Source organism: Tribolium madens, unplaced genomic scaffold (genome assembly GCF_015345945.1).
Source record: "Tribolium madens isolate multiple individuals breed KSU strain unplaced genomic scaffold, Tmad_KSU_1.1 Scaffold_3;HRSCAF=73;Tcas5.2_LG2, whole genome shotgun sequence".
NCBI classification, from domain to species: domain Eukaryota; kingdom Metazoa; phylum Arthropoda; class Insecta; order Coleoptera; family Tenebrionidae; genus Tribolium; species Tribolium madens.
In genome coordinates this window covers 3,891,665-3,905,509 of record NW_025401006.1, presented here as the reverse complement: position 1 = coordinate 3,905,509, position 13,845 = coordinate 3,891,665, and the positions used below count along the sequence as shown (strand labels likewise).

Sequence of the window (13,845 nt, the reverse complement as noted above, 5' to 3'; positions counted from 1 at the left end):
GCAATGGAATTTTAAACTTGTAATATTCCTGAAAAGTCAAACACCTGGTGATGAAGGCAAAATCTGGGCGTGTTTTCCGGCTTACTGTTTACACAACTTCCGTCAGAATTTTCGTTGTTTTTCCAGTTAAACTCACACTCGAATTAAAGGCACAAGAGCTATAAATCTAATACAAGTTATTTGGGGACAATCTTTCCAAGTGAAAGCTTTCGGTCGCTGCTTGTCAGCCTTTTATTGCTCTCGCATAAAAGGGACGCCAAAGTTTATTTTGTTAAATTTAATGGGACTGTCGACAAAAAAATATTTATAGACAATCTTGGAATAGAGATCTCGTGATGAGTGACCGTACAAAGGAAGTGGAATGATCAAATCAATATCGATTCATGAATGAACGAACTGATTCAAGGCTAATAATAGGACCAATGTTAATATTGCACTTTATTCCAACATTTCAAATTATTAATAGATCATGGATGATATTTTTAAATTTACTGTTTTAGTTGATTCATCGCTGAGAGACGAAAAATTTAGATAGGTATACTTACTTACCTGTTATAAAAATTCTAGTTTAGAATTCATTGTCTCCAATGAAAGTATGAATATTAATGAAAGTAATGTTGTCAACCCCAAATATTAAATCAACCAATATTTAACTTTGAAAAAGCACGCTAGGAAATAAAGGTGTTAATAAATATCGCCTCACTCCAATAAAAGAAATGGAAATACATATTGTTTTAATATTTGTTTCAAATATTTTAGTAGTTTATTCGTTTGTAAATAATAATTTTTAAAAGCAAATACATAATGGTAAAACATACAGAGTGGTTATAAATGATTTTCATCTAGCCAGCTGTGAATTTTCCATGTAAAATAAAAAATGCCACTTTACGAAAATAGGGGTACCTACTTGTTTCAACTCGAAATTAAAAAATTGCCTTTTACTAAGCGTCCACTTCGAAAATAGACTTCAATTATAAACTTGTTTTCTTCCAAAGTATACATTATTATCAATTCTTATTGGTAATAAGTTAAAACAATAAAAGTTTAATTAACCACAATTTATTATTAATGAATAAGTGGCACTAATGACAGAACTAGAGCTTTCAAAAAAGTTGAGCGGCACAAATAAAGTTACATGCAAAAAAATTCCAAAGCTGGTTAGATGAAAATCATTTATAACCACTCTGTATTATTGCAGCATGTGGGTGCTAAATTGATATTATTGCCCTCTTTTGGTTTTTGTTCGAAGCAACTTACAGTTTCCTTTAGTTGTGTTGGTGTTTTCTTGGTGGCCTATCTATCAAACATTTTTATTTTACTTTAAATACTTACTAAATAATAATTATAAATAATGAGACAAAGGAGAGAGGTGAAAAATAAAACAAGGTTTTTAATCTAGTGTTTATTTTTTAAAACTTTTTAATAAATTAAGTCTTAGCGGAAGTCTATCGATTCTGATGCAGATTGTTTGACCTTTTGTGACGTTAAATTCAAATCGGCCTTTGCTTAAATGGCCGGTCCTGAATGAAGCCGCAAAGTCAATATTTGATGGCATTTCTTTCTCTATTTTTGAAAAACTAAACAAAGTTTGTACAAAAATAGTCTATTCTATTCTCGTATATGCGGTTCATCTCTTTACCGCATGTCTTCAGGTTTTTCCGGATCAGTTTAGTAAAGTTTTGTTGACCTTTATATTATCTTTGAATTGAAGGCAAAAAGAACATCATTTCGGAAGTAAAAAGTAAATCTCTTTTCCTATACTAATTTATGCAAACTAAATCACGTTTAATTTTTATTTAATTGTTATCAGTAATCAGCGTAAGAAAATTATGCACATTTTTAAATTTTTATTTAGTTTGTCCTTAACCTAAACAATTCAATTGTTTAATATATTGTTAAGCAAATTACTTTGCATTAAGAAGATATGGTCCAATAGGTACATACCAACATTTATGAGTTAAAAACTACCAGTGCTAGCCTTGTTTTGTAATTTACAAAAATTTTTATAAAAACACAACGAAAATTTTATGCTGTTCAAGTTCAGCTGACAAGATTACGAAATTTATTATGCACTATTAATTGTGAGTAATAAGTAAATGAGCAGAAAACAAGTTTTTTCATTCGATTGTGACTTATCTTAAAGTTGTAAATAAAAATTTTACATGCTAGTAATAATTGTAAAAAATTGTTTACTTTATCTATTCATGCGGAAAGAGCGAAGACAAATTATTGTAACAACTGACTCCTTTCATTTTTTCTTCTGCTGATGTACTCACTCAAGGTTAAGTGGAATTTTAGTTACTTACTTACATGAACTAATTAAAAATTAATTAAATTAATGTTTTTAATTAAGAAAAACAACGTGACTGTCTCAATACTTTCAATTATTAACATCACTCATCTAATAAGTCCCAGTTTACATCAGCAGTTACCCAGCTCAACCCAATTTAATTCGAATCAGTTTTTTAATAAAATTATAATTTTCATTGTATTGACGCGGTTTTAATCTAAGGAAGTATGAAAATGAGTACGTACGTATTGCAAAAAACCGATAAATCATTTGATTCGGTTATAATTTAATCATAATGTGTATGTACTGGTGGTGGGTGCGGAAAATAATCTAAAAATCACCGTCCAACGCCCATCGAAGGGCAATTTCCTAATAGTCTAGTAGTAGTGCATCGGAGACTATAAGGAAGCAGTCACCGGCATCGACTATCATAGTCGTAGCTCACCATTCTAGTTGTACTCACATTGTTTAATATGAATGTTATTGTGTCACTGCTCTTAGTATTAGTACTCACTCTTCTTCACACAGGTCAGTTATTTAATTTAATTCTTTTAGAAAAACTAGATTGAAATAATTTCTATCGTTATCACTTTTATCAGTTATCAAAAGTGTTTTTTAATGATTTTTCTTCAATGCAATGAGTGACAGCTGCAATGACACTCAACAAGATATACGATATGCACTTCTTTTCTAAAGGTCGCTTCCGATGAAACTCAACATTGACACCGATTAAAGAACATTAAAAAATTGGAAAAATTTTAGTTGATTTGGCATTTAACGAATTTAGCTTACACAACACAAAATAAAAAATAAGCGTGCAAAATATGCAAACAATAATATTTTTTAACCTCTTTTATTGACCATGAATTACATTTAACTATTTTTTACAGGTCTTGTATCTTCAGACAAATGGGATTACATTCATGAAGGTAAAGTAATTATTACAAACTTGCGATTTTCGATGTTGACAAAACGTCAAAGACATTGAAAATTGAAGGTGTTAATTTTGACTTACGTAGACTTAGGTGTTACACAAAGTGGTTACAGGTGATTAAAATTTAGATCAGAAAAGTAATACGGAAAATCACGGAACAAACTCGTGATAAATGATCTTTTCTAGAAATAGTAGAAACTGTTTTTCTGTTTGATAAATGTAATCGAGAAAAATTTGTTGTTATCTTTTATTACAGTTTGAAATATTTTCATAATATCAGAATTGGTAAGTCCCCTAGTGTACCGTCAATGAGGATATGTTTAGTTAAAGCGAATAATCGGTCCAATAGCTCTGAAATCGTGATATTTTTATTATGTTTTAAGAAATAGCAAGTCGTATGACGTAAAATTTTATTTTCAAATTAATTTTTCATTAAGTGGATTAAAGTAAAGATAAAGAAATAAAACTATTAACTTCAATTAGTCTATCTCTAACTGGTTTCATTTACGAGTATTTATACAAGTGAATCAATTATTTTTTTATTTGAAACGTAAAATATTCTATAAATTGACTTGCTCTCAATTACAAATCGTCTAGAGGTGTGGCTTTAAGTAATTAAATATTGATCTATCTGATACATCTTAACCTTAATGAAGCGAAGCTTCAAGTATTAAAAAAATATTTTTTAGACCATTGGCCAATTGCTTGCAAAGAGGGACGAAAGCAGTCTCCGATCGCCCTGTCTCGGGATATAGCCGAAGAACAGGATTTTTCTTCTCTGATTTTTGAAGAATATGACACTACTTATCCTGTACAATCGAAAAATAACGGGCATTCTGGTAATTAGTTTTATTAGTTTTGAAATCTGAATTTATATGACATTTTTTAGTCGAAATACGTCTGCACGTGCAAAATCAGCCCACCATAAGAGGTGGTGGTTTGCCGGACATTTACCGTTTGGACCATTTGCACTTTCATTGGGAGTCGGAACATACCATGGACGGGCGAAGGTAGAGTCATTTATTTACTTAACAAAAATAAGTTTTTCGATCGATGTTGTAGATTTCCGCTAGAGCTACACTTGGTTCACTATGCAAATAAGTACGCAAATCTGTCTCAAGCTTTGCAATATAGCGGCGGAGTGGCGGTGTTTTCTGTCCTGTTTTACGTGTGTTATACAATTATGTAATGGGTTTTTATTGACAACGATGTGTTTTAGTTGTCACCGGATGATGATGTACAATTTCAGCCTTTAATTAATGTCATCGATAAATTGCAAGATAAGATAAATTCCATACAAGAGATGCACGTCAGAGTTGATGATTACTTACCTCGGGACCGGGCAGGGTATTATCGTTATAATGGCTCACTTACGACACCGGATTGTACGGAAGGGATTATTTGGACAGTGTTTACTAATACTTTACCTATCTCTAATAGTCAAGTGAGATTTATCAGGGATTTGTAAGTCATAATCATAAATAATACACACTTTTAGGTCAAGTCTTTCCCGATGTTGAAGACGGATCATGAAGGGAATATTTTACAGAATTATCGGTCTTTGCAGGAACTTAACGGTAGGCGAGTTCATATTAGATCGAGTCCGGTGTCTAGTGCTAGTACTTACCTAATTTATACCAAGATTTTTTACTTTATTATATTTATTGTTTTAAATAGGTTTAGTTGAGTATTATTGTGAACGTGAAGCTAGTCAAATTGAATTAAATAACATTATGTATTGCCGTCGTTGTAGGATATTATCTTATACGATTTTTCATTTAAGCATGACTTATGTTTATGAGAGATTATGTAAAACATTTGATTCGAAATCCCACTACAATGCTTGGCTTGTATCGCAAACGTGCAAGCTGTTAAATTATTAGGAAAAAAATATCGGAAATTTTAACCTGTATTAATAAAGTTGTGTACTGTTTTGTTGATATTTTATTTCCAAACTTTAGGAAAACGTCTGACCCAGTTTATTTAAACCTGTGGATAATTACTAGCAAATGTAAAATCCCAGAATTATTTTTTTATAACTTTTAAAAGTATATATTGTTATTTAAAAAAAAGTTTGTTTAAAACTAAAATAATAACAATAATAAATTGCATTTAATTACAAATTTTAGCTAAATTTTTTTTTCTTAGTTTTCAAATTGGAGAACGCTATGTTTATGTTTATCTACATACATACCTATGGTTATAAAGTTTAGAACAAAAAAATTAATATAATATATAAGTTTAATGTAACTGTCAAATGCTAGAATAGCTGTAAATAGACGAAATATCTTGGTAAGTTTATAACATTTATCAATATCACTGTCTAATAAGTAATACATATTAATACATATTATAAATGTAGACAAACATAATGTAAATGACTGAATATTTTCAGGAACGATAAAAAATAAAAAACAAAAAATTAGTATATTATCAAAATTACATATTTTTGAAATAAATTGTGGGTAGACTAGTCTGTAATGTCTACTATAAAAAAAATACATATCATCTTTTGTCATCTTAAAGTTAAGTTAAACAATAAAAATGTTTTCTTTCTTATTTATTTTGCGGTTATTTTTATTAATGACACAAAAAAGAATTATATAACAAAAGATTGCATGTTTGCAAAAATAAATTTAAAATTTTACTTTGCCAGCGGAATACCTATAATATACATAGTATACAGCAAGTAAAACAGAGAAAGATAAAACTAGCTAGTTTAATTGTTCATATGAAAAGAATTATTTCTGCAATTTTCAAAATTAAAAAAAAATATATATTATGTATGTACGTATACGAGGGGCACTAGAAAAGTAATCTACCTAGCCATGAAAAAAAAAAACAATTGAAACGCACAAGCATAATTTATTCAAATAGTGCCATGTATCATTACCTGCAAAATTTGAGTTAATTGCGATAATTAGTTTCTAATTTATAAAGGGAATTGTGATGAAAAATAAGTACTCAAAATTTGGAGTAAAGCAGTACCATAAAATTTTTGACAAAAGAGGACCATTAAGCGAAAACAATCCGTGAGAGAATAAATGCCGTTTATAAGGATGGTACACCATCATATTACACAATAAAATTTTACCCGAAGCAGTTATGATGAGAACGAGTATCCGTCGAAGACGATTCCCGAAGTAAAAGTGTTTTTTCGGGACATCAGGGGCATCCTTCTCATTGAATGTATGCCAAAAAAGACAACAATAAATGCGGAGATCTATGCAAACACGTTGAAAATTTACGAAAAACAATTTACCAGAAAAAGACTTATTTTTCCTAATTGAGAAGTGTTTGTGTTGCATGACAACGCGACTGTGCATAAGGCTGCCAAAATTAAGCCAATTTTAAGGCAGACCATTCTCCCTATAGTCCGGATTTGGTTACCTAAAAGTAGCCACGACGAATTTTTGGGAGTCAAGAGAAAACATTTTTTATGAAAGTAATCTTTTACTGGTGGAGAAATGGCGCAAGAGTTTTGATGTAGGGGGAATTATATTGAAAAATAAAATTATCAAAAAAATTGTACGCCTTTTGTTTCATTGCTAGGTAAATTACTTTTCTAGTGCCCCTCGTATAACTCATACTATTGAGACAAAAGAGTGAGTATAACATAATTAAAACGTAATAGTTTAACTATTATTACTGTGGGAAAGTAGCAAGGTGTTAACGATAATATTCATTAAAAGAAAATTCGCTGCAAGCCATGGCTCATTAAAATAGAACAGAAATAAAAACAAATAATATACATTGCTTTCTAGTTTCAAGTAATAATATTTGCAAAGCAGCAAAAGAATATAAAATTTATGCTTTGAAAGATTTTATAGAAACTTTAAAAAAAATACTTAAAAAAATACTTTAACTTACCATAAAGTTTTTCTTAAGATTTCTTTATTTGTTATTTTACAGTTTTTAAAAACCTTTCTTCAAAGCTTGAAAATTTGATGCATGTTTTTTCATTTTTGTTACACTTACCTAATAACTGAAAGTGTTCTGTTAAAAGAGCTTCATTAGAGTAACTCTTTGTGTCCATGGAAATTTCTCATACAAACAAAAAACTTATAATGAAATTTTTATCAAAGTTCATTTGAAGTTACATTTTTAAATTAGTTTTAAGTAGTTTGTAAATGCTTTTCCTTTTTTGTTCATGTCATAATGTCTTTGATGTAAAATTAATGTAATTAGAGGGATGATTTATGTTTAAAAAATTCAAAAAAGGGAGAAGGTATATAATAAAAAGAAATTAGTTGAACAATTTAGTTTTTAAAAATGAAAGGCATCGTTCGAAATAGTTTTACACTCAATTTAACTGTAATGAAATTAATGGGAACATATCCTTTGGAAAATTATCCACGGCTTTACAAAGTGTTTGGTTATTTTTTATACATTTTTTCCATGATTCCGGGATCAATATTTGGATTTATTCATCTTTTTTTTAAAGGAGGTATCACAGATGTTGGCTACAAAGATTTATTTTCAGTTGTTGTTGTTGTCTTTCTTTCTCCTAAATTATTCTCCCTGGTGATTGCCGCTGAAAATATTAAAAAATGCATCATATATCTAGATGAAGGTTACTTCATTATAAGAAATCAAAATCAAGAAAAAATTATAACGGAATGTGTACAAATTTGCCGAAGAAATTCAATATTCTTTCTTGGGGGATGCGCTACGTGTTTTATAAGTTGGACTGCTACATTGATATATCAAGGGGATATGAAACAATTACCATTACTTACATGGCTCCCTTTCAATTCACAAGATTATCCTTTGCTTCACTATGTTCTTTACTTCAGCTATTATTTCGGTATATCTAATTATTTTAATTTTATTGAAGCAGGAACGATTTATAGGAGCCGCTTATCTAGTATTTGCATCAGGAGCAGTTGATCCTTTAATTGTAGGATTAATTTGTCACGCTTTTGGACAAGTCCAAATTTTAAAAGATAATTTGCAACATTTGGATGATTATATCGACGAAAGCAGAGGGAAATCCGATTTAATATATGAAAAAATCAAAAAGTGTATTGACAACTATGAAGCAATTACAAAGTAAAAAGTTTTTTAAATATTTGTTTTAAAATAATATTTAAATTTTAGTTTCATTTTTAAATATGAAAAAAGTTTTTCAACTGTTATACTTTGTCAATTTCTGGAAAGTGCTATTGTGATTGGGATTTGTTGTCTTCAAATTAGTAAAGTGATGTGTTTCGTATACTTTTTTTTTGAAAAATAATTTGTTTTTATGTTTTAGTTAAAAGATGACTATATTAATTTGATAATAACGGGCAATTATTTGGTCATTTTGCTAATTCAAGTTTATTTCTATTGCTACTACGGCACACTACTTGTCGAAGAAGTTATATTTTAAAACAGTGAAGATAAAATGATAATTTTTTTTTTCAGAATAACTCTCTCATTACCGCAATTTATATGAGCCGGTGGTATGAATATACGAAAGAATCTCAAAAAGCTCTTCTTATTTTAATGGAATGTTCAAAGAAACCTTTACTAATTACTGCAGGAAGGGTTGTTGGTGTATCCCTAGAGACATTCACTTTGGTAAGGCCACAAATTTAAATAAAATTTAAAGTTTAATTTCGTAATTTTTAGATACTCAAACGATCATATTCTTTATTGGCAGTATTGAAGAATTATTAAAAGATTTTCGTTACTCATATCTAAAAATAAAAAAAGGATATCACACAAATAACTACAATATCTGTATTCTAAAAGCCACAATATTTTTATGTTACAAGCTTGTAATAAGTAGTACATTAGTAAAATCCGCAAATAAATATTTTTCTGCAAACAAAAAAAATTCTATTAATTTACTCTTGACTTGTCACACTAAAATAAAATAAAGGTATATGGAATTAGTATTAACTTAATCTATCTAAAATTTACAAAGCTAATATGTAGGTACATAAAATAATACTCCTATATATGTTTTACATTTCGTGAAGCATTATTTGTATTTGATCCAGTGTTTTGCCTTTAGTCTCTGGCACGTAATAAAACGTAAAAATTGCTCCGAGGAAAGCAACCACAGTAAAAGTATAAAGAGGAACATAATGTCCGTAAAAGTAATTAAGATATTGATAAAAAATGAGGGAAACAAAACTAAAAACAATTAACAAGAAATCTCCGTAAGTCATACCGAATGCTTTAACATTATTTGGAAACAATTCAGAAACAATTACTTGTGGTAGAAACCCCATTCCAATTTTATACGTAATTGCATATCCCATTAATGAATAAGCCGGAATCCAGGCCACATCTTTCACATCAACTTCAAATTTTTGTAAATTAAAATAAATTCCCATAATTAGTAAACAAACTCCGGAGAGAACACTTGATACAATCAGAAGTATTTTTCTGCCAAACTTATCAACAGTTAGGCAACAGAAAGTAGCAGAAAGGACCATAAGTGAGTAAAATATGATTCCGTATCTTTCGACATTGATCACGTTTGACGAATCAGCTTCTTCTAAAATTGTGTGAACATTCATAATAATAGCACTGAAGCCGATGAAGAATTGGCAGAGGATTAGGATTGTTATAATTGTGACAGCTTTTCTGTTACTTCTGACTAGAAGTAAATCTGTACATTTTCCTTTTTGCGTGTTTTGCCTTTGAACTGCTCTTGCGATTTCATTAAATTCATCGTCGATGTTGGCATGATTTTCTCGAAGTTTTTCTAGAGCTATTTTAGCTTCGTCGCTTCTATTTTTACTCAGAAGAAAGTACGGTGATTCTGGCATCAGTGGAGAGATAAATAACTGAGTGCTTAATAAAATTACACCAACCAATGAGGGAACATAGTATGGTGTAAAAGGAGCAATGACTGAAATCAACAAAGTCCCAAGTAGAACCATGTTAAAATTAAAACATGTCAAAAATCCACGATACTTTTCATTTGAAATTTCTGAGAGATACATCGGGATTGCTACATAAGTCATATCTCCAGACACACCAGCCAAAATTCTTCCACAATACAACTGTGCAACATGTCTGGATGAACCAATTAAAATCCACGAAAACAAATTTGTGGCTGACGCAGCTAAAATTGCATTTTTTCGTCCAATTTTGTCAACTAGGGAAATAGTTATTGGGAGTCCTCCTAAACCAGAAACCAAATAAGATCCTTCTAACCAAATCTCGTCAATTTTTGTGATTTTTACGGGGCTTGTTTCGGCACGGAGAAGAGGAAGAAGAGGAGCTGACCAAGCATAGTGCATTCCATCCGAAATTGAGCTTAAAGTGGCTTTATTTTGAATTATTTTTGCTGAAAAAGAGTTAAATTTACCAATAAATGCAGCTGCAAGTTGGGGAAAAAGATCGATTAAACGAAATTTAAGTTTTTCCATGTTCTATGTTTACGATACAATAGGTATTTGTTGTAAAACTTGTAAGCAAAAAATTGCTTTTGAATAATTTTGAATTCGCATTAGTTTTATCACGTTTTAATGCTGCAGTTAGTCATTTGCGTATAAATTTTAAAAAATACTCATAATGGTATAAACGTATTTAGCATGTTTGGACTTTTAAATAACTTCTTTTGAAAAACAACTTAGTATCCTATTTATTTGGAAGACTTTTGACAACAATACTCAGTTAAATTGTCAAATGATTTCTGTCACAATCACTGCATTGAAGTGATTTAAAAAATCATCGCCGTCTCGATAGAATTAATCCTTTTCTCGCCTGGGCATTTGATTTGGCGGATTAATCTTGAATTTTTTTTTGACTAATTCAGCTTTTCAGCTCAAAATGTTTAACTTCATAATAACAATTCTCCCTTGCGTATATTGTTTTGTTGTCTTCTTCCGTCCCAGATTTTATTAGTTGCGTTATTTTTCATTAATAATTAAAAATCATTCAGTTTTTCTTTAACAATCCCCCTAACTTATGTAAAACTCGGAGTCACTGCTCAAATGCATTTTTTGCGAAATTCCCAGGCGGTATATTGATAGATCATTAAGAAGGCGGTAAAAAAAATATTGCAAATAAAATAACTATATTTACAAACTTTGTTATTTTTCTGCGAATAAGATGTGAGCTTTTATACATTGAATTATTTTTTAAACACAGAACAGCTCAATCGTTTATTATAAATTTACTAAAGATTTTCATTCTAAAGAACCGACTGCTACTTATACCTTTCATTAAAGTTTTTGATTGCATGTTTAAATTGAACTCTTTTATAACAACGGGAAAACTATACAAACTCCAGATACAAAATGAAACTTTTATTAGTGTCTGCCCATTGAAGTCAGCTTTTACATAAAGACAATTCAAATTCTTTTTTATATTTCAAAAATTCTTTGATGTAAGATTAATGCAGGCATCATAATTGATAGGGATAATTTTTAATTAGATAAAAAGTAGGTAGATAAACAGTGAAGCCTTGATCAATTTTTACTTCTTACAATGTTTGCAACGAAACAACATCTGCAGCATTTCAAACTAAATATCACTGTGTTAAATTTAAAAGGGCTTTATTCTCGAAAAATTCACTCAATCGTGTATAAAATATATTTAGTTATCATGTACGTTGCTGCATTTATGCCCACAGTGGTGCTAAACTCGCTTCATTTTCTCTTCACGGAAGATTTCGCAGCTAGTGAATTTATTATGGAAGGCTTCACGTTAATGCCGTTCCTTATAAAAACCTCTAAAATCCAGAATTGCGTTAATTATTTTGACACCATCAATATCATTTTAAGTAATGATGTAAAATTTTTTGAAGATTGTGTTGGGAGTTGTCGCAATACAAATATTTTTTTTAATGAATGTTCGGTAAGGTGGATGGGTTTTGTTACACAAGTTGTACTTCGTAAAGATCCTGAAGAGATTCCATTAAAAATGTGGTTTTGGGTTAGCAGTCATGACAAACCCATGCTGTATTATTTTATTTATTGGCTTCTTATTTTTGGTAAGTTTTTTTATTGCAGATTGTGGTTAACTAATTTTTATGGGCAGGTTATTCAGATTTTGCTTGTGGCACAATTGACTCTATGATTGGAGGACTGATTTATCACGCAACTGCTCAACTTCAAATTCTCAAAAGAAATTTACAATATATTGACGAATATATTAATGAAAAATACAAAGACAAAAGTTCAACAAGTTGTAATGTTACTTATGAAGAAATAATTAAATGTGATTTTCGTTATCAAAAAATTGCAACGTGAGTGACACATCAAGTTTTTTTCCAGTTTAACATTTGTAAATTTTCAGTTATGTCGATGAGTTAGTTAAAGACTCTTTTTCCCATGTCTTTTGTAACCAACTTGTCGGTCGTGTTTTCTTGATTGGGTTGTGTGGCTTACAAGTAATCAGAGTAATTAGGACAATTGAGTCACCAATATATCGTAGGATATTTTTTAAATGATTAAAATTGATTTAAATCTTTTTATTTCAGTAAATTATCTGCGGGTCATATTCTTTAAAAAAGCTCAGTAAATATTTTTCTTATTATAGAATTATACTCTGATCACTGCCGTTTAGATGTCTATTCTTATTAGAATTTTATACATTTGACTTCCCAAACTAGTTTGAGAGATTTAATGAGAATGGTTGTTACCAATGTTACCGATCAGCGGACCCTTCAAGCATCAACCTCCAAGAAAACAAACCTTCACAATTGTGACACAAAGACCTAAAAACTGAATTGCCTCTACTTCACCATAAAATTCAAGCATTTATAGACAAACTTTAACTGGTATGAGCTCAACATTAAGGAAATGAAAGCACTTAGGGTTTTTACGGTCTTGAGGTTGAAATCTAAGGAAGATAGAAGAAAACTAATACACTATACAGAATGATTCAAAAGTGTCGGACCACCTCCTGAATGGTGATAAAAAAAAATTCAATGCAGATTTCATGTCAAGTTTTGGTTTCTGAGAAAAAAACAAAACTGACACCTTAGCTCTTTTGTTTTCGATATTGTCAGATTAATTTGTTGTTGAATTTGATAATTTGTTAAATATTTTATACACCATAAAACACAAATTTATGATTTTTTTAATAGGTATCTGTTATGCATATGCCACAAGATTTACCGTTTCTGCTAACCAAATTCAAGAATACGTGATCTGAACGCCCAAAAACTTAACCCAAAGATTTAACCTAACAAGAACTAAGTATATCTCGTGAAAAAAACTCAAACAATTTTTTATCATGGGAACTTGTAACTCAGTTGGATGTTCTTTATTACCACCTAAGAGATGATCCAAAACTTTTGAATCAACCTGTACAAAACAAAAATTCACGTTGTGAATGAAAGTAATTTATTTTATCCGCAAACCTCAGATAAATGACCCTTTTATGACTAACTGACACAAGTAAAAGTTTTGTCTTTCAGGCATGGAGTAAAAACTTTGTGCTTAAGCATTTACTTTTAACATGACATTTAACAAAGTTGTTTTGTCTGTAACTGTAGAGATAATTTTGGACTTAGTACTCATTGGTTTTGATGTCTAAGAAAGTTGTCCCTACCTATGTGTAATTTTTTTTGTTATTGTTGTTTGTTTATATTTGTAATCGAACCTGATGAAAATTAGATATTATAAGTAGTTAAGTTTGAAATAAATAAATTATTTAGTATAATAAGGTG

The 13,845-nt window shown here is 29.9% G+C and overlaps 4 protein-coding genes across 5 annotated transcripts; 3 read left to right on the top strand and 1 right to left on the bottom strand.

Moving 5' to 3' along the window:
- The first annotated feature begins 2,605 nt into the window (after positions 1-2,605).
- LOC123006989 (putative carbonic anhydrase 3) lies at positions 2,606-5,158 on the top strand. The gene is made up of 7 exons (XM_044401977.1): positions 2,606-2,818; positions 3,181-3,219; positions 3,914-4,063; positions 4,114-4,234; positions 4,287-4,392; positions 4,444-4,668; positions 4,723-5,158. The coding sequence occupies exons 1-7, from the start codon at positions 2,764-2,766 to the stop codon at positions 4,909-4,911; spliced, it is 885 nt and encodes a 294-aa protein (XP_044257912.1). The 5' UTR covers positions 2,606-2,763; the 3' UTR covers positions 4,912-5,158.
- A 2,338-nt stretch (positions 5,159-7,496) lies between these two features.
- LOC123007236 (odorant receptor 33b-like) lies at positions 7,497-8,885 on the top strand. Its single transcript, XM_044402416.1, has 6 exons — positions 7,497-8,031; positions 8,078-8,276; positions 8,325-8,424; positions 8,479-8,583; positions 8,631-8,786; positions 8,838-8,885. The coding sequence occupies exons 1-6, from the start codon at positions 7,497-7,499 to the stop codon at positions 8,883-8,885; spliced, it is 1,143 nt and encodes a 380-aa protein (XP_044258351.1).
- A 179-nt stretch (positions 8,886-9,064) lies between these two features.
- Positions 9,065-10,751, bottom strand: LOC123007235 (facilitated trehalose transporter Tret1-like). Of its 2 annotated transcripts, none has more exons than XM_044402414.1 (2): positions 10,534-10,751; positions 9,065-10,491 (listed from the first exon to the last, which is right to left on the bottom strand). In XM_044402414.1, the coding sequence occupies exons 1-2, from the start codon at positions 10,592-10,594 to the stop codon at positions 9,176-9,178; spliced, it is 1,377 nt and encodes a 458-aa protein (XP_044258349.1). In that variant the 5' UTR covers positions 10,595-10,751; the 3' UTR covers positions 9,065-9,175. The 2 variants fall into 2 exon arrangements, with proteins under 2 accessions (XP_044258349.1, XP_044258350.1); XM_044402415.1 differs by having other exon boundaries at positions 9,065-10,481; positions 10,534-10,611.
- Positions 10,752-11,657: 906 nt separating this feature from the next.
- On the top strand, positions 11,658-12,731 carry LOC123007237. Its single transcript, XM_044402417.1, has 4 exons — positions 11,658-12,162; positions 12,210-12,417; positions 12,468-12,601; positions 12,652-12,731. Exons 1-4 carry the CDS (start codon positions 11,658-11,660, stop codon positions 12,690-12,692), a joined length of 888 nt encoding a protein of 295 aa, XP_044258352.1. The 3' UTR covers positions 12,693-12,731.
- Positions 12,732-13,845: the final 1,114 nt, after the last annotated feature.